Raw genomic sequence first — 25,405 nt, 5'->3', positions numbered from 1 at the left:
ACTTTCTTCCGGATTCAAATCATAAGCTGACAGTTAAACAGTTGAGCTTGCATCTTTTAAACTTTAGATCTGTAGTGTCTGCTTTTTGCTGGCAAAAATATGAGTAAAGCAGGTCGCACACCAGAAGCGCCGCAACACGGCGCGCACATGACAGTTTGAAGTATCACACATAAGACGGGCACATTCGAATGATATTTAACATGAAACTAATCAGATGGCGCTCTGTGACGCGGCTGAAAAATGAACTGCGCTCTAAGCCTTGGCCGGGGGCCGCCGACTTGCGGCACCGGTGTGTGTATCCCAATGACTGTAAAAAATATGGACGACGCGACAGCCCTTTTTCCCATTGAACGCCTTGAGGGCAAAACGCCTGCTTGACGGGCACAAACTGTCGCAAAAGACTGCTGAAATTGGAGCCAGACATGCGCAGAAGGATTGTCTGATGGAGCCAGAGGAGGAGCCGCGAAAATGAGCAGAGTCGAGCTTCCAATCAAACGCTTTATGTAAAATCAACTACGCCCCCCGAACTTCTCAGCATGCGTTTGCTGTCATATCAACACAAATGGATGTAATAACGTTAACAAATATGAGGGTTTTATATATTCAATCGCGCCAGCTCCAGGCCGCAGCGCATAACCTACTCGCGGCGTCGCGGGCTGATTCCGGCTCGCATGCGGCAGCGCCTGCTCGCTCGGCCGCCGCATCTGGCTCGATTGACTCGGGCTGGAATTGGGTAGTGAGTCCAGGCATCCGGAGTAGGTCCAGCAGAGGTAACATTAGTCAGTCTGAGCTCTAAGAGATAAGTCTCCGGCAGGCGAGAATCTAGCCGGAACTGTGTTTTGCTATCTGGGTGGCTAGGCGTGTATCAGCAAACTAATAAAGCCCGAAAAAAGCCCTGAACTTAGCGAATAAACAGTGTTCCACCAGGATCATGTATGTCAGAAACTATAGTTTACTGCTGAACTCATTATGTCATGGCAAAATAACACAGAAATCGAATAATAACATTTCAGTCTACTTCAGCGCTTCTGGTGTGCGACCTGCTTAATACACAAAGTTGGAGTGATACACAAAAGGGTAATGAGGCTTTACGGATGCTGATATTACTTAAATATATCATGGCTATCAGCCAATCAGATTCGAGAACCAGACAGAACTGTTGTATATATATATATATATATAAGGCTTAAGTATTAGTCCTCTTGCTGTCATAATAATGCGATTGGTATTCTTTTTTTTCTGTTGTGTATAGATCATGCTCTCTCTCAACCCATTATGGTGCAGAAGCGACCAGGCCAAGGCTACAATGGGACTGGAGAGACGAGCTCAGTGCTGTCCCCACGCTCAGAGGGGGGTGGTCTTGGTGTGAGTATGGTGGAGTATGTCCTCAGCTCCTCCCCTGGAGACAAGATGGATGGTCGCTACAGGAATGGAGGCTATGTGAGTTTGTGATTTTCTTATCACTGTTATTGAACATTAATACATTAATACTCTCTTAAACCTATTTTTAGGTTATTTTAAAATATATAAGTAAGTAAAATAAAAGTAAAATATGAACTAATTTCAGCTAATCCAACTGCTCAGATAATTTTTCACATATATCTTTGTACGTTATTCATTCATTTTCTTTTCGGCTTAGACCCTTTATTAATCTGGGGTCACCACAGCGGAATGAACCGCCAAATTATCCAGCATATGTTTTACGCAGTGAATGCCCTTCCAGCTGCAACCCATCTCTGGGAAACATCCACACACACATTCACACTCTTACACTACGGACAATTTAGCCTACCCAATTCACCTGTATTGCATGTCTCTGGACTGTGGGGGAAACCGGAGCCCCCGGAGGAAACCCACGCAAACGCAGGGAGAACATGCAAACTCCACACAGAAACGCCAATTGACCCAGCCGAGGCATATAGTATTGCTGCATATAGATTAGATATAGAGTCAATTTTTCTTGTCATCATTTTAAAGCAGCTAAAGAATCACGTACATTTAACTTTGTTGATGATAATTCCAGGGTGAAGCAGATGCAGATCCAGATGGAAGAGAAAAGGGAGAATCAAAAGAGAAGTCTTCACCTTTCGAAGAAAACAAAAGTCCTGAGATGAAAGTTGGAGATGAAGGGGATACCTCAAAAGCAAATGCCAGGGGATTACTCAATGGAATGGACCGAGATTGCAAAGACTTCAAGTATGAATGTTCTTTTCCAAGCAGAGTTTAATTAGCAACATGGGCTCATATTCACAAAACCTTTTATCATGCATTATCTAAAAACAAGTGAGGGTTTTTATTTACATTTTTTCTCTTAACCCCCATCAACTCGCAGAAGTGTTAAAGTTCACTTGAAATCAGTATCACATTGTCACTTTAGGTAGGCTGTCTTAGTCATATTAAATTGTTGTGGAATGTAAGCAGTTATTTTAGATTTCAATAAATAAAGCACATTTTACAGTTATTATTATTATTATTATTATTATTATTATTATTATTATTATTATTAAATAAAGCAGTTACACTGCCTAGTTTAGAACAACCATAATGTGTTTTTGTAAGGTCAGTTATTGACTACAGACAGCATTAAGCAATCAAAATCAAATGTTTTCCTCATTTATTTGACAGTGGTTTTCAAACATTTCAAGGTTGAAATGTTTTAAATTGTATTTCTATGTACAGTTGAAGTCATAATTATTAGCCCACTCTTTATTTTTTTTCCCAATTTCAGTTTAAGGGAGAGAAGATTTTTTTAACAGATTTCTACACATTTTCATAAATATTCTCTAATAACTGATTTATTTTATTTTTGCCATGATTATAGTAAATAATATTTTACTAGATATTTTTCAAGACACTTCTATACAGCTTAAAGTGAAATTTAAAGGCTTAACTAGGTTAACTGGGCAGGTTAGGGTAATTAGGCAGGTTATTGTATAACAATGTTTTTTTCTGTAGACAATATTAAAAGAATATATAGCTTAAAGGGGCTAATAATTTTGTCCTTATAATGGTGATTAAAAAATTAATAACTGCTTTTATTATTGTCGAAATAAAACAAATAAGACTTTCTCTAGAAGAAAAAATATTATCAGACATGCTGTGAAAATTTCCTGGCTCTGTTAAACATATTTTGAAAAATATTAAAAATAAAAATAAAAACTCAAAGGAGGGCTAATAATTCTGACTTCAACTGTATTTTAGACATTATAAAGAATTTAATCCAATGAAATATAAGAAACTAAATTGTAGTAATCATGCTGTGCCCATCATCTCTAATTTCCATCGCTCCATCGATTTGACTTTTAGTCTTGGTCTTTTATTATGTTTTGGTGTTTGCGTTTTTTTCAGATTTTGACTTATTTGGTGCACGCTATTCTCTCTCTCTTTGAAACTTGTCAGCTGCATTCACTTAGTCTAACTCTACATAAGTCTACAGCAGGGGTCTTTTTGGGTCCTAAAAGCCTGCCTGTTGGATCCAAGTTATTTTTGAGTCTGGTTTTTCATTTGTGACCTGTAGACTTGAAAATAAATTATTCAAATTTCAAATTAGGATTATGGATTAAATATTTACTAATGTTTACTATTTTGTTTTGTTGATATCTGGTGAAGAGATTCTGCATGCGAAATAGAAACCCCTTTCCTGCATGAATGCCCATCATAATGATGCAAGTAGATTTCCTGCTGCATCCCAAATGTGTGTGGTCTTTCTTAAAATGCACCTAACACCAGTGCACAAGTATATGGTGAATTTCTTCAATAACAAAGTGATGATCACTTAAACGTCATTACATTCTCTTCTAACAAGGTGGGCGGTTCATTGTAAATAGATATAAAAGAGATTTGGGAAAAGCACATTTATTTTAAATTACCTAAGACCTGAGAAAATTTAATACCAAACCCCACTTGTGTCCAAGTTTTGGACTTGAAGGCGCTCATAGACCTCATATTTTTGGATCTAAAGCAAATTTGCATGTATTTGACCATTGAAGCGCTCACATTAAGATTACTTTAGATGTGTGTACTCTGCCGTGCTGCAACAGTTACATGCCGTACATGCTTTTAGTCATTTTCACGTGAAACAACTTTGCAGAGCAACAACTGTATACAACTGGATGCAATAATATGATGCAATAATCGTTTAATCTCGATGCTCAATGACTTTTCATGATCTTTAGAAGCCGAAGTTGAAACCGAATTTACGATTAATTACACAGCCCTAGCTGCTTTTGTACCAAATCATAATTACAATCACCTGTTTCAAATCACATAATCATGTAACCATTTTACCTGATTACTAGCTCTAAATTGCTCCTGTCCCAACTAGGGTTAAGCGATGTTGACCAATTTGGCATCGTATGATGTCTAATGTAAATCATCGTGATGGACGATGTCATCGTCGTTGTGGGTGGGGGTGGTTGTTAAATATCAATTAATTCATAACAAATGAATTAATTGTAGCCTACCGTTTTCGCTACCTGACCCACATGGTCTTTGCTTTACCCATAACCAAACCATAAATAAATAAAATTACAAACAAATGACCACCTGTCAGTAATTTTTTTTTTCCACGGGACTCTGGCATGAATAGGCAGAGTAATCTGTGTCGGTATAGTGGCTTTTACCACAGCTGGTGGAGGAGACGAGAGTTCGGTTGGTTCACTGTAGTGCAAACATTTTCATTGTTTTCACTGCAAAGTCCTCACCTCGTGTGCGGATTTAGGAGACATTTATGCATCTTTGCACCTAAAAACGCAGCACTCAGGAACAGATAAACAGTTGTCATGTGAACTTGCTGAAGTAAAAAGCCTGCAATGCTTGCCCTGCCTTTGTGCTCTTCTTATTGGCCCACTGCTCTAACTGAACACGAATGATTGGTTGATATCAGCTGTCAATCACTGACAGGAGCTACAATCGTAAAAATGTGAAGCGCTGAAGAAGAGAGAATGAAAATAACACTGACAGATTTACCCACAGTTACTAATAATGGCACATCTTATAAGTGATCATGTGCTGAATGTTAATCCACCATTTACACTTTTCCAAGAGTGGATAAAAGACTTCCAGTGTTTCAAGTCTACTATGAAAATAACTAAAGTCATTCACTGTAAAGTCTTTGGGACGTTGTTTGCAGGTAACAGTGTTTACCACTGAATCTACACATTTTAAGCGTAAGAGGTGCTGTATAATCCTTCATTTAATCTCACAATGCTGTCAGCCTGCAAGCGGCAGCTATATGTAACATTTAACACAGCTCATAAGACCGTTATTGCTATTAACATGACATGCAAATGATAAGTTATATATCTATATAAATGTGGGGCGGGGCGATGGATCGCGATGCTGGCTCAGCATCGTAAAGTTTGTCGGCCTTCGGTGATGGACCATGTCATCGTCTATCTGTGCAACCCTAGTCCCAACTTTTTTTTTGGAATGGGTTGCAAGTTTGATTGAAAGGAAATGATGTATATTTACATATTAAATTAAGTTTCTAATAAAACATGAACATTTTTTGTTCATATTGTCTGCAATGAAATACAAGTCAAAGTGAATTTGGAAATTACTACTTTGTTATTAGCGTTTTCATATTATCTTAACTATTTATGATTTGAGGTTGTAGCTTTGAGCCAGCATTGCTTGGTACCATACCGAGTCTCTGTATGTACTGTTGACAGATTATTTGTGAAATGGTTGTGAACTTTCAACGATGGAAGCAGTTTGCACTCTTTGAATTTAAAGTTTATTTTGTTTAGCCCCACTCCAGGTAGTCGCCAGGCATCCCCCACAGAAGCAGTAGAACGACTGGGACCCAGTCAGGCTGGGCTGGAAATAATGGTGCAACACCACCAGCATACTCTGCAGGCACCCAACCCTGTTACAAACAAACCTCCTCCTGAAGACTTCCAGAGTCAGGAAGCCCAGAACATGGGTGGCATGGAGCAGCAGGCGGGGCTGGAGGCTCTTCAGTTTGACTATGGTGGAAATCAGATCCAGTTGGACTCATCAGGTGCTGCAGTCGGCCTATTTAACTACGACTCTCAACAGCAGGTACATTATTAAATAACAAAATATTTAATTAAACTTTGCAGTTTTCAAGTAGTTTAAATATATATTTTTAAATATATTCTTAATAAATATAGAAGAAAGGGACTGTGTTTACATGGACATCTGTAGTTGAATTATTTGCCAAATTATTAAATGGTAGACTTTAACTGCAGTTTGGCTCTTTCATTCAGGGAATTCTTTCATGCCCCTCACGACAAATGAAATATTTGATTCGAGGAACTGCTCTAAGCGTGTATTTTTCATGCAATGTTTGATACTGCATGGCGAATGAGAGAAAAAAACCCTCAGCATTTTCCAGAAACTTAAAGGGCACACGGCAGGTAGTGTCAGAAAGCCGCGTGTGTTATTCTGGTCACAAAGTGCGGTGAAAATCCTACACGAGGTTAAAGTTTGGTTGTGGTGCTAACATGTTTATTCTTGGTGCAATAGTTAGTTCGATACAAACAAACTGAATAAACAAAGAGCACTTGTCGCTCACTTACCAAATCTGTAGAGACAGGACAATCACCAGCAACTAGAGCCGCGTCTTTATTTAGAGGAGACTACAAGCGAATCCGGATCTCAACGTTTGCAGATGAGAACAGCTCTCAAGTAAGAGTTCCTCTTTAGACACGTAAGTTAAGTTATTGTTGTCGAGCGTCGCGTACACTGTTAATCCACGCGTGACTCCAGCTGCGCTCTCACAGAGGGAAAATAAAAACAAAACTTAACTGCAGCAAACTATAAAAGCAACACTTCACGCTTGTTTTGCCAACACAACGTGGTTTCTCTGTCGTCTAAACACTGACAGTAATGAATATTAATGAAGTTGCACAATAGAGCAGGCTGATTGGTTTGAACCAAGCCTTACTCGTGCGTTAATGCAGCACACTCTGAGACATAATAAGGCACACTCTGGTACAGACGTATCATGACCGTGACGCAGCTTCAAAAAAATTAGTTTCAAACCGGAAATACGAATTTGCTTGAAATAATGCAAAAACAACCAATTTACACTTTTTAGTGAAATATAGGTGTCCTAATAGTGTTTTTAGCAGTGTGGTACACTTATACGACTGTCAACAGCTCAAAAAATGTGTTTTGGTGTTTCGTGACACTTTAAAGATGTTATTGTAAATATTCTTTAAATGCAAAAGAGCAACTATGATGGAAGTTTTAGAAAGATGATGAAATCTGTTAAAACTTATATGATTAGTAGCATTAAACATGCGTTTGCTGTCACTTCTTATGAATTCATACATTCTTGATGAATTACTTAAGTGGCACAATCTTCCAAAATAACTTACATTTGTTTTACATTTTGTTTCTTCTTTAGTTGTTCCAGAGATCCAGTCATCTCACAGTTCAGCAGCTGAATGCAGCACAGCAACAACAGTACGCCCTTGCTGCAGCCCAACAGCAACACCTTGGTAAACTTTACATCTTGTACAGTACATCTGTGTGTACTGCTGCCACATGGCAAAGAAATTAACTTAACAAGAGTTTCATGTACCAGCCGTTTGTGAAACCACCACCAGGTGGTGCAAATCATATAAGTAAAAGCATAAATTAATAAATGAATCTATAAATAATAATAATAATAATGAAAAAACATATACATTAAATAAATAAACCTTTTTAACCTGAGCAGAACAAGTAATAGATGCATCTATTAAGACCTATTAATGAATGTGCATACAGCAGCAATGCACAAAGATCCTTTTTTGTTCAAAGGATATATGTTGTGTGTGTTTTCCATATATGTTTAAGCATTGTGCAAGTTAACCGTTTATATGAAATGCTTTTCAAACCAACTTAGTTACAATTGAGTGAACTTTCAAATCTTATATTTTTTTTCTTACTTCAAAGCAATATTGTAACAAGCAAGTGTATCTTATATATTTCAATAATTTAAACATTAAAATGTTAACACATTTACAAATGCTGCACACACCATTTCAGATTTAAAACTCCAGGAATTTTGTTTCAGTGATTGACAGGTCTTTTGAAAACAAATTTTGACTGCTTTACATTCTTCCTGCTAGGGAATCTGCAAAGGGTGGACATGGGTTGTTTTTTCTGTGGCATGCAGAATATAGCATACTGTGGGAATGAGAACTATATATATATATGTATACAGTTGAAGTCAGAATTATTAGCCCCCCTGTATTAGCCCACTTTTTTCCCGAGTTTCTGTTTAACGGAGAGATTTTTCAACCCATTTCTAACCATAATAGTTTTAATAACTAATTTCTAAAAAACGATTTTACTTATCTTTGCCGTGATGACAGTAAATAATGTTTTACTAGATTTTTTTCAAGACACTTCTATACAGCTTAAAGTGACATTTAAAGGCTTAACTAAGTTAATTGGGTTAACTTGGCAGGTTTAGGTAATTAGGCAAGTTATTGTATAACGATGGTTTGTTCTGTAGACTATCGGGAAAAAAAAACTTAAAATGTTGTCTAGACAATTAAAAGCTGCTTTTATTCTAGCCTAAATAAAACAAATAAGACTTTCTCCAGAAGAAAAAATATTATCAAACTTACTGTAAAACTCATTTGGGAAATAATAATAATTTTGACATCAAATCAAAATTGTTTTGAATAATTGTGAATACATTTATCACCAAAATAATCTTGATTATGATTTTCCCCATAATCGAGCTGCCCTACTATTGTCTTTTTTTTTTCTTTTCATTTTTTAAAAACCTATTTAAAATATTTTAATCTGTTTAATGTGTTTGTAATCATTTTATTCTTTGTTTTTATTTTCTTAGAAGTGTCTCTTTTATTCTTGTTTATTTAAAGCACTTTGGATTACCATTGTGTATAAAATGTGCTATATCAGGGGTCACCAACCCTGTTCCTGGAGAGCTACCTTCCTGCAGAATTCAGTCCCAACCCTAATCAAACAAACCTGAACCAATTAATAGTACCTAAAGCAGCACTTGATAATTACAAACAGGTGTGTTTGGTCAGGGTTGCAACTGAAATAAGCTGGAAGGTAGCTCTCTAGGAACAGGGTTGATGACCCCTGTGCTATATAAATAAACTTGCCTTGCCATTGTAAACCACTTTTCAGTGGCTTAATTTTATTGCCTGTGCTACCCAAACAATGACCAAAACATGCACTTTTAAACAAATTTTACCAGTGTTGTTTTGTCTCTTATACTCTGTATATATTTTTTATTTGCTCTTATAGGCCTTGCACCTGCATTTGTGCCAAACCCTTACATCATCAATGCTGCCCCTCCTGGAGCAGACCCCTACACTGCTGCAGGATTAGCAGCAGCTGCAACACTTGCAGGTATGTGCATGTACCCACCTTGGTAACACTTTATAATAACTGCACACTATGAACCATTTGTTAAGCATTAGCAAATAGTTAATATATCATTTGTTAAACATTCAGGGCCCGATCATACACCCGGCGCAAGGTGCGACACAATTGTTGTTTGTTAGTTTCAGCTCTGCGCAAGCTCTGAGTCGTTTTGACGTTTTGCACCACGCTGTTTAAATAGCAAATGCATTTGCGCAAATATGTGCGCGAAAAAACATTGCTAAGCATTAAAAACTAGAAAGTACAATCAGTACATCTACAGTAAAGACGTACAGGACGTTCACACATCATATGAGAAGCACTTCTCACAAAACAGACGCTTTATACACATAAATACTTCTGTATAAATGTTTATTACTAACTTTTCTATGAACATGAGTGGATTATAACTGCAGATCAATGACAGTGTGAAATAGAATAATTTAAGGTCTATAATTATATTAAATAAGTAAGTGCAACATTTATGAACACATTCCGCCCCTTACAGTCTCTGATATTTTACCAACTACAGGAGAACTCCACACAGCAGACATTTAGGTCTTATTTAGGTTCAAAAACAACACGAAATATAGCCTACAGTCAGAGCAAACCTCTCATCTGTGTCTGTTATCTTCAGCAGCACATGTAACCTCTGTTAGAGAGTCCTTCTGAGTTCATAATAGTTCAGAAGGTGATGATAATAGTTAAACAGGGCAGTTTGTTCATGTTTGCTGAAAAAATAATGTGCTTTTTTTTCCGGGTTTTTCTTTGTTTTTTTTGCGCTTTACTTTCACGTTTGTCAGTGTCGGACAGCATCGGGTTTCAAAAGAACATCAATAATCAAGCGCACCTTATTATCATCAGCTCAAGAAGTTTGTCATTTCAGATATAGACACGCGGTGAGCGCAAGCAAGAAAGCTTCAGACCGGCTTGTAAAAAACTAAGGGGCACAGGGTAAATCTACTTTTCTTTTTGGCTTTGTGGCTGTTCATCAATACGATGACAAGGTTTGTTTAAGCCCGGGTCAACCATGGCTCGTTATTATATGTATATATATTTACGCTGTACAATGCTGTGTTTGTTACCCTTTCGAAAGGGTGCCAAAAAAGTGGTACGGTTCGGTTCAGTATGCTTTTTGACAATGAAAACGGCCATAAAATGGACCGTTTTCACTGAGTGGTACGGTTTGGTTTGGTACACTTTTATGGCCGTTTCCACTGTCAAAAAGCGTACCGAACCAAACCGTACCGTACCACTTTTTCGGCACTCTTTCGAAAGGGTACCAAACAGGAAAAAGGGTACCAAAAGGTAGAGCTACACTTGCAGCTGAACGCTGATCGGTTACAGAGATACGTCACGAGCTCGTGGAGCTAGACAAAACGTAAACAAAGGAACCGCCATGTTTTTTTTTAAAATACAAACCTGAGACATTACTTGAAAATACTATATGCATATAATAATGGGATGACCCGGGCTCAAACAAACCTTGTCATCGTCTCGATGAACAGACACAAAGCCAAGAAGAAAAATCTGCCGTGTCCTGTTGTTGTTTCATGAGCCCGTCTAAAAGTGCGAGCGGTATTCGCTTTCTTCCGGGAGCTTGCGGTCGCTTCAATATTTGATATAATGAACTTCTTGAGCTGATGATAATAACGTGTGTGTGATTATTGAGGTGTCTCCGTCATCTGATCCATTCAGAAAAAAAGGACAAGCACAGGTGAAGGGAGAGTGAAGCACGAAAAAAAAGAGAAGCCGTCAAAACACAGGAGCAAAATTGTTTTAGCAACCTGAATCATGAACAAACTGCCATGTTTATCTTCATCTTTTGGATTATTATGAACTGGGAATGACAGAATGACTCTCTAACAGAGCTTACATGTGCTGGTGAAGATTACAGACACAGATGAGAGGTTTGCGCTGACTGTGGGATATATTGCGTGTGTTTTTGAACTCAAATAAGAACTAAATGTTTGCTGTGTGTATGCTTTCTGTAATTAATAATATATAGAAGACTGTAAGGGGTGGTATGTGTTCATATATGCTGCATTTATGTATTTATTTTATATAATTACAGACGTTACAGTAGCCTGTTTCATCATTGAACTGCAGTTATAATCAACTAATGTTCATAGAAAAGTTAGTAATAAACATTTATAAACAATAGGGGTGTCAAGATTTAGATTTTTAATCTAAATCGATCGAAATTTATGCTCAATTTCGATTATCGAATCAAAAAATAGAATCGTCGATGCTTCCACGCCCCCATGTCACGTCAGCTTGGCTTGCCAAGCGGGAAAAAACAGGCTTGTTGAAGTGCTTGTTAAACTGCAGAAGCAGGAGACCCGTCGACAGAACTTAAACCCTCTCCTCTTTCAATGAAGTGGCCGGTGTGTAAGCATTTTGGATTTCCAGTGAGTTATGTTGACAACGTTCGTGTTGTCGACAAAAAAAAACACAGTTTTGCAAGCTCTGCTTTGTACGTATTACGTACGGTTCGTCCGATAGACAACACCAGCATCGCAATCCTCCGCCCGCCCCCGTTGCAAATCCGCTCGCGAAAAGTACACACTCAGGCCCTGTTTACACTGTCTTTGTTTTTAAATGGCATTTTAGAACGACAATGATTTGACATCCACAGTGGCATGTAGCATTTCTGAGCAGCCCTCCTTCCTCTCTACCTCTGAAAATGCACATCACGTGACCACACAGACACAGACGCACACACAGCCATGCGCTCGAGACAGCAGGTCCAGGCAGTCAGAGGACTGCTTTAATCTTTCACTCACTTGTACTTGGTCATTTTAGCGAACACCTCAGATACTGTTGGCTGGTTCCTGTTGGTTGTGCGTCTTTTTTACCGACGCCATTATAACGACACAGATCACTGCCTATTCACTAGTCCCGCAGAAAAAGTGATTGACAGGTGGTAATTATTGGTGTAACTTGCCTTTATTCATTTACTGTATGATTTGTTTATGGGTAAAACAAAGACCATGCAGGTCAGGTAGTTTAAACGGTAGGCTACAAATAATTAATTGGTCATTAATTAATTATTCATAATCGAAAATCGAATCGAATCGTGCCTTTAGAATAGAAAATGTAATCGAATCGAGGATTTGGAGGATCGTGACACCCTTAATAAACAAGTATTTTTTGTGTATAAAGCATCTGTTTTGTGAGAAGTGCTGCTCATTATGATATGTGAACGACCCTTACAGCTTTACTGTAGACATTTATTCAAGCGAGCATGACATCGACTTAAACTTTGTCATACACCACGCCCAGGAAAAGGATACCCTTTGTGGTGGAAACGCAAGCCTGATAAAGGTGACCCATACCGACCCGAACCCTACCGTACTGTACCAGTCAGTGGAAACGAGGCAAAAGCGTACCAAACTGAACTGTATCGTACCACTCAGTGGAAACGGGCCATTAGTTCCACACAGTGTATTGCCTTTCTTTTGTCTTGCTCCTAGTTAGTGCAAATTATTACAATTTCTGCTCTCTGGCTTTATCAAAGAAGTGTGGGGTGACGTTATCTACAGGTGCTATGTTGCTTGCTAAATTCTGTACATCTTCTGTGCTCTCTTATATTCTTACAAAATGTATTTTTAAAACGGATATTTCTTTATGGGATAGATTATATGAGCTGCCTTCTGTCTATTTTATGTTAACAGTGCAGCAATTAAGGTAATATTGTGTTTTAAATCATAATTACAATATCAAATGGTACAATACTAATTATTGTCTGGAATTTCATCATCAAATTGGTATCTATTTTATTCTTACTGTTAATCCTCAAACTAGAGTGAGCTTGGTGATATGTCTTTAGTGACCTCTCAGGTTGGAAACCACTGGTCTTGGCATCTCAAATATGGTTTTTCTTCGACCTGATTTTTATGATATATCCTATAGGTCCAGCTGTAGTTCCGCCCCAGTACTATGGGGTCCCTTGGGGTGTGTATCCAGCCAATCTCTTCCAACAACAAGCTACAGCTGCTGCCAGTCATTCTGCTAACCAGCAGGCATCCAGTCAGGGTCCAGGGCAACAGGTGAATGGCATATTTATTTCTACATATATTAGAACTGTTGATACATTTCCCTCCACTTTACATAAAAACGAGTTCCATTCTTTTTCTCTCTCTCTCTGTGTGCTCTCTGTGTGTGCTCTCTGCTTGTCGCAATGTGCGAATGAGACCAAGTGCTGACCGCATTTCGCACTTCGCGCTTTTAAGAGCAACAAGTTAGGACAACTGGAAAGGGGGCGGTAAATAATGGAATAATCGTTTATCTCGATTAATGGTTTTTCGTAATCGTTAGAAGCCAAAATCGAAATCGGATTTTCGATTAATTGCACAGCCCTAGTAAATAGTAGTAGTAGTAGTAAAAAAAAGACATATACATATAATAATTAAACAAAATTATAAATATTTTTATCATATTATTTAATAAATCACATTATTATTCAACATATCACATTATTATTCAACATATCACATTATTATTCAATATATCACATTATTATTCAATATATCACATTATTATCCAACATATCACATTATTATCCAACATATCACATTATTATCCAACATATCACATTATTATTCAATATATCACATTATTATTCAATATACCACATTATTATTCAACATATCACATTATTATTCAACATATCACATTATTATTCAATATATCACAATATTATCCAACATATCACATTATTATTCAATATATCACATTATTGTTCAATATATCACATTATTATTCAACATATCACATTATTATCCAACATATCACATTATTATTCAATATACCACATTATTATTCAACATATCACATTATTATTCAACATATCACATTATAAATCAACATATCACATTATTATTCAACATATCACATTATTATTCAACATAAAACATTATTATTTAATATATCACATTATTATTCAACATATCACATTATTATTCAACATATCACAATATTATTCAATTATCACATTATTATTTAATATATCACATTATTAATCAACATATCCCATTATTATTCAACATATCACATTATTATTCAACATATCACATTATTAATCAACATATCACATTATTATTCAACATATCACATTATTATTCAACATATCACATTATTATTCAACATAAAACATTATTATTTAATATATCACATTATTATTCAACATATCACATTATTAATCAACACATCACATTATTATTCAACATATCACATTATTAATCAACATATCACATTATTATTCAACATATCACATTATTATTCAACATATCACATTATTATTCAACATAAAACATTATTATTCAACATAAAACATTATTATTCAACATATCACATTATTATTCAACATATCACATTATTATTTAATATATCACATTATTATTCAACATATCACATTATTATTCAACATATCACATTATTAGTCAACATATCACATTATTAGTCAACATATCACATTATTATTCAACATATCACATTATTATTCAACATACCACATTATTATTCAACATAAAATATTATTATTTAATATATCACATTATTATTCAACATATCACAATATTATTCAATTATCACATTATTATTCAATATATCACATTATTATTCAACATATCACATTATTATTCAACATATCACATTGTTATTCAATATATCTTATTATTGTGTTGAATGCAGTGAGCTTAGCATTGTTCTTAAATAATCCAGTTTCTCGCTTTAATGGCATCTTTTTGTTTAATGCATTGCTCACTAAATCAATAGCGACAGTACTTTTGTTATGTCTGCAGTGATAAAAACTCCTTGTGCTCAGTAATGTGTCAATCATTGGTTTGAATATATTCATTAAATATATTTGAGGATTTTGGTCTATTTTGTTTGGGGTTTTTACCAAAAAGTCTCATTCTCTATATATGCCCTGCAGAGCACAATGCATTTCAATTGAAACTGATATTACTAAAAATGATTATAAAACAATTAAGTTTGTTTGCTTAAGAAGCTACTGAATTACTTTAAGGCTGTTTTAAATAACACTTTCCTCTCCCATTTAGGTGATTCGAGCAGGGTCCAATCAACGACCTTTAACTCCAGGACAGAGCCAACAGAGTCAGCAGGAGTCGCTTGCTGCAGCTGCCACAAACCCAACACTGGCCTTTCCAGGCATGTCAGGTTAGTCATGATTTGATGATTTTTCTCTTAGTTTAAACTTGTTCTCTTGTATATGTATCATAACTTATGTGTCATATACATATAACTAGTAGAAATAGACTTTGTTTTGAGCTTTTTTCAAGGCTAAAGAACTAACATGCCATTGTCCTTCTCTAGTCATCAAATGTTGTTTTGCAGTAGTTAATATGTAAATGGTCATTAATACCAATAAGTCTGTGCCCTGCATAATTAAAATAAATTAAAATATAAGTCAATTATCTGATACCGTTTTAGGTTTCAGAAAAAAATATCAAGGGGTGAAAAGACAATGTTGGTGAGATATAGATGTAATTCTTTTAATACAAGTGAATTTTTTGGAGAATCAATCTGATGTTAGGTTTTTAATATTCTAGTTGCTTTTGCATCACCAAATCACTAAGTGTTCCTGCAGATTTTAGCTCCAAATTGCCTCAACAAGAGCTCCAATGGAGTCTTCAGTTGTGTTTGAATAGGGTTGGAGCTGAACTCTACAGGACACTGGCCCTCCAGGAACAAGTTTGGTGACCCCTGGTTATATTCAGCAGGATATGGTTGCACCAGCTGTTCATGAGTTCTTGCTTAAACTGGAACATAAAATCCACACTAGATGCTGATTAACTGCTTGCAAGTTTATAACATTTTTTTCTTACGTTGGTTACACCACAAGTTCTTAAGGCAGAATGTAGTTAGTAGGTTAGTTAAACTACATAAAGTAATGCATAGTCCCATTGAATACACATATTCCTCCTGGAGAGTGTTCTTGATCTGGCCAACTGTTGTGAAGGATGTTTTCTTCACCAGTGAAACTTTTCTTTTTAAAAATGTTCCAAACAGTTGTTTTGGCCACACCTAATGTTTTTGCTATCTCTCCGATGGGTTTTATTTTTTCAGCCTAATGCTGTGTTCACACCAGACCCGGAACGTGCGGATAAATCGCGCTATTCGCGCGTAAATAGCCGCGTGAACATTTGAGTTTACTCGCTTAATTTGCGTGTCAAATTCACTTCAGAACAGACGCGGATTCGCGAGATGGGCAGGGCTTCTGTCTGACCGAAGACTCTAGCTTCATAGCTAAATGGCTAACATGGATTTTATGAAGAAAATAATGTGTTTATGTGCTTTATGAAGACTGAAAAACAGCGTCGATACGTTTAGGGTCGTGTCTGAGTCCACTACATTCTTTCAGAGGTGCATCCAGCTCTGTGAGCTCATAAACTCCTCCAGAAATTTAACCTGGATGACGGAGGCTTTCTGCGGTGCTTCTGACTGCGCCAAGCCGAGTTTGATAAACTGTTGTCGGTGAAGGCTGGAGGATTTCCCTCGGAACACCGACAACAGGTTCTACGTCACAATCACGCCCCCACAAGAGCAAGCTTCTGATTGGTTAACGCGGCGCGAATTTACGCTGAAGTTCAGATTTTCGAAATCGAGAGATTCGCGCGAAACGCTCGTTAAGCACTTCAGACGTGGAAAACGCTCAGTTCGCCCCGCACCATTCGCGAAATTTGCGTCATTCGCGCCGCAGGACGTCTATTCGCGCGTTTGCATTGACTTAACATGTAAATCACTCGCGCTTGACGCTCGTGCCGCGTCCGGTGTGAACGCAGCATAAGGATGGCTTGCTTGACTGATCTCTTTGGATCTCATCTTGAGAGTTGACAGTAACAGATTCCAAATGCAAATAGCACACTTGAAATAAACTCTGGACCTTTAATCTGCTCATTGTAATTGGGGTAATGCGGAAATAATACACACTTGGCCATGGAACAGCTTCGAAGCCAATTGTTCAATTAGGTTTGAACCCTTAACAAGTGGGAGGCACATATGCAAACTGTTGTAATTCCTACACCGTTGGCCTGATTTGTATGTACCTGATTTTTAAAGCAGACAGTCTGCAGTTATAGCACATCTTGTTCGTTTAATTTCAAATCCATTGCGTTGAGGAATTGAGCCAAAAATGTTAGAATTGTATCAGTGTCCTATTATTAAATTATTATACACACACACACAACGTGTGCAGGACACCGCAGCCCGAGTGACTCTCTTCAGATTCAACACGCATGATCTCGTTTATCAAATTTGCTTAAACTAAGTATGGCTGTATTTCACAAGGATTCTGACTCAGCAATGTAAAGCGGACGCTTTACAAAAGTTGCGTTTAAGGTGGAAACACGTCAAACTTAATGAAACATTTGAGGGCGCATGCTGAAAGGCAAATGAAGGGGCTGTCTTTAACAGCTCGCAACATCATCTGGCACTTTTACTGATACATTTACATGGATACCAATACTCTGAATTTAATATGATTAGGATAATACACTTATTAGGAGTCTACCATGTAAACAGCAATTTTTGATTACCATAATGGACCACCGAGTCTTTCCGTTCGTCATGTGGTATCGAATTCCATTAAAACAAAAGTCGAAAGATTAAAAAGGAAACATACGAAATTAGATGAAACTCTGGAGGAAACGCTGGATAGCCTGCTAATGCAACATTGTTTTATACTGAAACTTTCCTTTTAAAAGTGCTTCCTTGGTCTTATCTATATTTCGTTGCATGTGAAACACATGTCGACCACCAGTGGTGTAAAGTAACTAATTACAAATACTTAAAGTACTGTAATTAAGTTTTCTTGTCTAAGGGGATTAGAAAGTTCAGTCCTGTGATTCCTGTCCGGTCAGATCGCACATATGTAAATCGCATCATAATGAACTACCTCAAGACATGGGCGCTTTATAAATGCAGCAAACTGTTTGAAAGCACTAAAAGTGTCCAAGAAGATGTCCAAAATCTTTAAACGCATTGACCTAGAGACTGTTTAGATGCATGTCACTGATGAGAAGATGACAGATGTTTACTGTGTGATGACAGCCAGCAAACACAAGACGTCAACATGACGTCAAATTGACGTTGTACCCTAACGTCATGGGGACATTGCATTTTGTTTGAATATGAAAATCATGTTGACGTCAGAACTTAACGTCAGGCCAATGTCCAACCTAAAACCAACCACATATCAACGTCTAATGATGTCACAGCTTGACGTTGTGTTGAAGTTACCACAATGTCTATCACATTTCAGATTTTTGTTTGCCATACCTGACGAATAAATGTCAGTATTTAACATCAATATGATCAATATTTAAGATGTTGGCTCAACGGATTTTGGTCACTTGACATCACAACCTAAATCTAACCTAATAATAACATCTTATGACATTGTGTACCTGCTGGGCAATAACTAAATGCACTACAGAATGTTACGTGTACAAACATCCACAAATTACGTGTAAATGCATTAGCTTTTCACGGCGTAATACTCACTACTCTTAAGTACTTTAGAAAGGGCTACTTTTTACTCATACTTTGAGTAATATTTACAACTGATACTTCTACTTACACTACATTTTTAGGCAAGTAATGGTACTTTTACTTGAGTATGATTTTTCAATACTCTTTCCACCACTGTCGACCATAACGGGAAAAAAAAACTCCAACTGCGTTAATTGTGTAATTATTTTTTTACGCGTTAAATATTTCAAATTAACCGCATGCGTTAACGCACTAATTGTTATGTATATATTATTTAAAAAATATGTTCAGAACATGAACAAAAAATTAAAGAAATGCTAAATGTTTACATAAGGTTGCATAAAGATAAACGATGTGTCTGTGTTTAAATTAGGCTACCAGGTCCTAGCGCCGGCTGCTTATTATGATCAGACTGGTGCATTGGTCATGGGTCCTGGAACTCGCACTGGCCTGGGTGGACCTGTTCGACTGGTCCAAACCCCTCTCCTCATCAACCCAGCAGCCGCACAAGCTGGTGAGTATGCCAATTGTTTTGTTTTTTTAAATGGAAAATATTTTAGGATTTTTTTTTGTTTGTTTAGTCTGGCCTAACTCATTAAATCAAAATGTGACTTCTTTATACGTGTATTACTTGTATTGCTTTTAATGTTATTCAACATTTACTTCTCGTCTAGCTGCAGCTGCATCTGTATCAGGCTCTGGTAATAGTATGTCTGGTCCTGCTAATGGTCTATACCGGTCCATGGCATGCCAACAACCCCAGCAGCCTCAACCTCAGCAGCAGCTTCCTCCACCTTCCAGCGGTCTGCCTTCAAACTCCTTCTATGGCTCTGGTTCTGTAGCACCCAGTTCCCAGAGCAGCTCACTTTTCTCCCATACCAGTGCAGCTCCTCCACCTAGCACCTCTCTTGGTTTCAGCAGCACTAGTGGATCTTTAGGTGTTGGATTAGGCTCTGCTCTTGGTGCATTTGGCTCCTCAGGTCAGTTCCGCTATTTGCAAAGTCAACTTATGATGTGCCGATCACATTTTAGTCTACGAAAATGGTTTTGATAGAGAGCCTTAGTCTTGTTTTGATTTTTCTAAATCATTTTGTTCTCATTTTGTACTTCTGTTCACTGTTCTTCTTATTCTTTTACATTTGCAGTGTCCAGTTCCACTAACAGCAGCGCAGTTCGTCGGGACTCACTTTTGGCCAGTTCAGAGCTGTATAAGCGGGGTGGCGGTGGCAGCTTGACTCCCATCGGCCAGTCTTTTTACAACAGTCTTGGATACTCCTCCTCTCCCAGCCCCATTGGACTGACACCTGGTCACTCACCTCTGACACCTCCACCCTCTTTACCCTCCTCGCATGGATCCTCATCCAGTATCCACCTAGGTATGAATCCTTGGTTTAACTAACAAACTGACTGACTGAAATCAGAATTCATTTCAAGTAGGACTAATATGGATAGTAGAGGCACTACACTGTAGGTCCTATTTAGACCACCCATCTCATTAGGTGTTCCCGTTACTGTTTAGAGGTCCCTAAGATGCAGATATACCCTTCACCCTGTGCCAAAAAAGTAAAGGTCAAATTGTAAAATAAAAAAATAATTCTACATATTGTGGGCATTTTATAAAAGTTATTAATGAATGCTACTTCAAAAATCCTTAAATAGTAATTTATTTTGCTATATTACATTAAATATACCAATGCAGCTACTTTGTTCAAAGCACTAACCAATTAAATTCAGTTTTTTCTCCAATTTTATAAGCACCACCTTCTGGAAAAGAATGTGCAATTTTTTTCAAGCTGTACATGTGTATAATTTGAAATCACTTCTGAGAGTTTAGCCTGTGAATTGTTGTTATTTGGGTTTTCAATGATTACAGAATTAGAGCTGAAGATCTTTGATGAACAGTCATGTGATGCATTTCGATTAGTGCGAGAAAGTAATCAAATCGTTTGTTACAACATTAAAATCCATCCATGCAAAGGTGAAACAAATGATGACGGAAAAGTTAAAAGGAGCGAATTTTGGTTGCGGTCCAGCCAGTGTGCTGTTCAGAAGGAACGGTCATTCTAGCCGCTAAGGTATTTCGGCGGTCGCTCATACACTGCGTATTACGAGCAAGCTGACAGGTTAAAAGAAAACGTCATGTGCTACATTGAAACTGCTGTCAGGGAAAATTCAATGGATATTTATGGCTGGTAGAAGATGAACAAACAATCGTACCCAAAAATTGCAAATTAGCCTGATCAGAACTATGCATCTCGGCCTGTAGCAGCAGCAGTGAAAGGGTGTTCTGTGCTGCTGGACACACCATCCTGAGCGCAGGACTGCACTAACGCCAGTGGATACAATAATGTTTCTCCACAAAAACACGTAGCCTAATCTTGGAGAGTGAAAGGTTTTTAAATCATAAATAAATATTAATTAAACCATAAAATCATAATGTAGACGGAGTATACAGGCTAATTTTGGCATTATTCTTTTAATATTCAGCTTCACCGTCGCCTTAAGGCCAAATTGTGAAGAGAAGTGACGAAACAAATCCCGCAGATCCTTTATCTTAATTTCATTATAGCCATATACCCGTCGTGAATTTATTTTAATTTAATTTTTAAGGAAAGACTTCTTTTCATTGGTATGTTGGCCAATTTAAAGCCTAAGTGTATGTTCCTATAAGGCCTATTTAGAGTGCTGAGATGTTACGATGTTACAGAGGACTTATTTTATTTCTTTGTTCCAACTTCCGAGTGGCCTATAGCCTACGTTTGTTTCGAATAAATTATGTTAAAACATATAAATGACTCGTTCTTGGAAAAAAAGGAAAAATAGCTGTGTGCCTGTGCACATTTGAATAATGTCGGACTGTAAATGGGTTCAGGCTTTATAAAGCTGTCAAAAATGTACCTGTCGGGCTCGGGCCGAATTCTGTCGGGCTCGGGCCCCATCGGGCCTAATTTTTTATGGCCCGATTACAGCTCTACACAGAATAACATTTATTACAGAAGTAAATAAATATTTCTTAATTTTCAATCCTGTTTTCCCTCATAGGTGGTTTGCCCAATGGCAGTGGCCGATATATTTCTGCTGCTCCAGGAGCAGAAGCCAAATACAGAAGCTCGGGCAGTACCTCCAGTCTTTTTAGCTCTAGCAGTCAACTTTTCCCCCCTCCACGAGCTCGATACAGCCGATCGGATGTCATGCCTTCAGGTCGCAGCCGCTTACTAGAGGATTTCCGAAATAACCGTTTTCCTAACCTGCAACTACGAGACTTGCCTGGACACATGGTGGAGTTCTCTCAAGATCAGCATGGGTCCAGGTTTAAACCCTTTTTCTACATTCCCAGAAACACCTTTTCTTATCATATGTCTTCAGTGCTTAATATAAGGCCTTTTTCCAGGTTTATCCAGCAAAAGTTGGAACGTGCAACATCTGCAGAGAGACAGATGGTGTTTGGGGAAATTCTACAAGCTGCTTACCAACTCATGACTGATGTTTTTGGCAACTATGTCATACAGAAGTTCTTTGAGGTAATTCAAATGTTTTGTCTAGAAACTGCCTAATCACTACAGGTTTTACTGCATTTTTACTGTGTTTTACTGGGATTTGAATGTTAAATTTTTGCTTTTCTGTTTAATTCGTTTGCTAGCTGCAATAACAGCATGATAGAGCCTTTATCCATTAGGCATTGATAGCATATTTTTTCTAGTTTTCCAAAAATGTTAAAGTGGAAAAATGCAGTTTTATAGATGCTTGAAAAATGGTGTTCTTTCTAGAATTCCAGGATGATTGGTTAGATGGTTAATTCATCAGCATTAAGGATTTAATAGCATTGCTACTTTTATCCATCCATGTTTTGATGGTGTTCTTATCTACTTTTTAAAGGGGTGGTTCAGTGTATTTTTAAGGCTTGGTTGTGTTTATGAGGTGCAAAGCAATGTGTGCACATGCTTCATTTGTAAAAAAAATTTTGTTATTTTTAGTGTAGTAGATATAGGTAGTTTAGTAAATGTTTAGTAAATATTACATGTATTAATTCCAAAACTCATTCATTTCTAAATATATCCCAAAATTCACCTTCAGTCATCATTCATTCATTTTCTTTTCGGCTTAGTCCCTTTATTAATGAGGGGATGCCACAATGGAATGAACCGCCAACTTATCCAGCAAGTTTTTATGCAGCAGATACCTTTACAGCTGCAACCCATCTCTGGGAAACATCCACAGACACTCATTCACACTCACACACTACGGACAATTTTAGCTTACCCAATTCACCTGTACCGCATGTCTTTGGACTGTGGGGGAAACTGGAGTACCCAGAGGAAACCCACGCGTATGCTGGGAGAACATGCAAACTCCACACAGAAATGCCAACTGACCCAGCCAAGGCCTGAACCAGCGACCTTCTTGCTGTGGGGCGACAGCACTACCTACTGCGCCACTGCATCGCCCTTCATTCATTTCTTTATTTCAAAAATCCTTTGTATATTCATTCCAAAATTCAATTATTTATTCGTTCATTTATTCCATGTTTTACCAGGGGTTGCCACAGCTGAATGAACTTACAGTTTTTGTTGAATACAACCCTCAGTACTGGGAAATCATTCATTTATTAATTTTTGTATAATTTTGGCATCAGATAGAACATTAGATTTTAATGTATTATTTATTTTTATAAGATATAATGTATAAGTATGTATAAGTGTGTGTGTGTGTGTGTGTGTGTGCACGTGTGCGAGAGAGAGACTATAATCATGCTCACTGAAAGTAACTAGAGAGTAACTGCTTTCTTTTTCTTCTGTAGTTTGGCAGTGCAGATCAGAAACTAGCTCTGGCGACTCGTATCCGTGGCCATGTGCTGCCACTTGCTCTGCAGATGTATGGTTGTCGTGTGATCCAGAAAGCTCTGGAGTCCATCTCCTCTGACCAGCAGGTAATTGTAAGTTGCCTTTTTTGCTTTCTTTACATATTGTTAGGAATTGTTAAATGTATTAAGCTTCTGTAATAATGTTTCCATTCTACTATTCTATATCCCTAAGTTTTGTTCAGAAAAAGCACCTATTAAATGAATGTTTTCAACTATTGCACTTGTGTCTTTTGCAGCTTCTTGAGAATAAAAAAGATCATATAAATGCAGGCATTTACAGTGCATCCGGAAAGTATTCATAGCACTTCAGGTTTTCTGCATTTTTAAGTGTTTCAGCCTTATTCCAAAATGGATTAAATGAATTTATTTTCTCCAAAATTCCACACACAATACCTCATAATGACAATGTGAAAAAAAGATTTTTTGAAGTTTTTGCAAATTTAAAAGTACAATTTTAAACAAATCCCTGTGTATTTCATTTTTTTTTTTCAAAACAATAATGCGTTTTTTTTTTTATTGACACTTAATTTGGCCCAAATCTTTCAGTGTTGGTTTCAGAATGATTCAGTGTTGGTTACAGTAAATGAATGGTAGATGTTCTACTTTTTTTTTTTCCTTACTCTTGTTGCAGAGTGACATTGTCCGAGAGTTGGATGGCCATGTTCTGAAGTGTGTGAAGGATCAGAATGGAAATCACGTGGTGCAGAAATGTATTGAGTGTGTCCAGCCCCAGGCTCTTCAGTTCATCATTGATGCCTTTCAGGGCCAGGTATTAATTCCAAAAACACTCAGGGTGCTTTCACACCTAGACGTTTGTTTCCGAACCGGTCTCGTTTGCCTAGTTAGCGCGGTTCGTTTGACATATGTGAATCCACCAATCATGCTAGGATCCACGCCAAAACAATCCCTGAGATCGCTTGAATGAGATGGTCTCGGCTCGATTAAAGAGAACTCTGGAAAGGATCGATTGTAGTGAGAAAGCTATACGATCCTAGCCCGGCTATATCACAGTGTTTTATGGATATGTAATTGGCGTACAACTACATGAAGAGAGAATTATGAGTAGGGCGGGAGGTCATTCCAGACATTCCAAGTCTCCCGGAAAGTTCAGGAGTCTCCCGCAAATTCACTAGAGACTCCCGGATGCCGCAAACGAGTGATAATCTCCCGGAAATCGCGCATCTCCCTCCCAGTCCTCAAATATACCCTTCTCACCCCTCCGTACCGCATCTCTCCTCACTCTTCAAACACGTTGCATGCACCTTGTCAAATACCACCAAACCACCAACCCCCTCTGATGCTGAGCGGGACTCTGCAAAATAATCAGTGAAACTGACCAACGTGAGGAGAGCTTACTCACACATGACTTTCGGTTTAGAAATTTTGCGGTGTGAAAGCGAACCGCACCAAGAACAAAGAGCAACAATGTAACAATCTTAATCCCTCTTTCATAAGAACTGAATCGATTTACAGGTTTGATAGCACCCTCATTCTGTGTTTCTAAAATTCTAAAATGTACTTTGCCTCTTCTTGTCACCAAGATGTTAATTTTCGACTTTTGTCAGTTGTAAAGAAATTATGGTTACTGGGAAAAATGCTTGGTGCTTCCAAATTGAACTTCTTATTGTTACAGTGTGCTGCCTGCAGTGCATTGCATACATGCCA

The 25,405-nt window shown here is 37.5% G+C and overlaps 1 protein-coding gene across 7 annotated transcripts in view; it reads left to right on the top strand.

Annotated features, from left to right (window-relative positions):
* pum2 (pumilio RNA-binding family member 2) overlaps positions 1 to 25,405 on the top strand; it is a 50,912-nt gene that overhangs the window by 8,394 nt on the left and 17,113 nt on the right. For 3 of the 7 annotated variants that reach the window (XR_012395642.1, XM_073932970.1, XM_073932968.1), the window contains exons 5-18: positions 1,253 to 1,440; positions 2,024 to 2,196; positions 5,751 to 6,045; positions 7,379 to 7,472; positions 9,247 to 9,351; positions 13,279 to 13,415; positions 15,429 to 15,546; positions 19,253 to 19,393; positions 19,554 to 19,859; positions 20,025 to 20,255; positions 21,922 to 22,189; positions 22,271 to 22,400; positions 23,678 to 23,806; positions 24,372 to 24,509. Coding sequence is in view for 5 of the 7 variants with exons in the window: in XM_073932970.1 (XP_073789071.1) it covers positions 1,253 to 1,440; positions 2,024 to 2,196; positions 5,751 to 6,045; positions 7,379 to 7,472; positions 9,247 to 9,351; positions 13,279 to 13,415; positions 15,429 to 15,546; positions 19,253 to 19,393; positions 19,554 to 19,859; positions 20,025 to 20,255; positions 21,922 to 22,189; positions 22,271 to 22,400; positions 23,678 to 23,806; positions 24,372 to 24,509 (2,453 nt within the window). In the remaining 2 variants the exon portion in view is untranslated. 7 annotated transcript variants of the gene reach the window in all.

This window comes from Danio rerio, chromosome 20 (assembly GCF_049306965.1).
Source record: "Danio rerio strain Tuebingen ecotype United States chromosome 20, GRCz12tu, whole genome shotgun sequence".
Taxonomy (NCBI): Eukaryota; Metazoa; Chordata; class Actinopteri; order Cypriniformes; family Danionidae; genus Danio; species Danio rerio.
The sequence above is the reverse complement of the archived record's forward strand: the minus strand, read 5'-3'. Positions and strand labels throughout refer to the sequence as shown.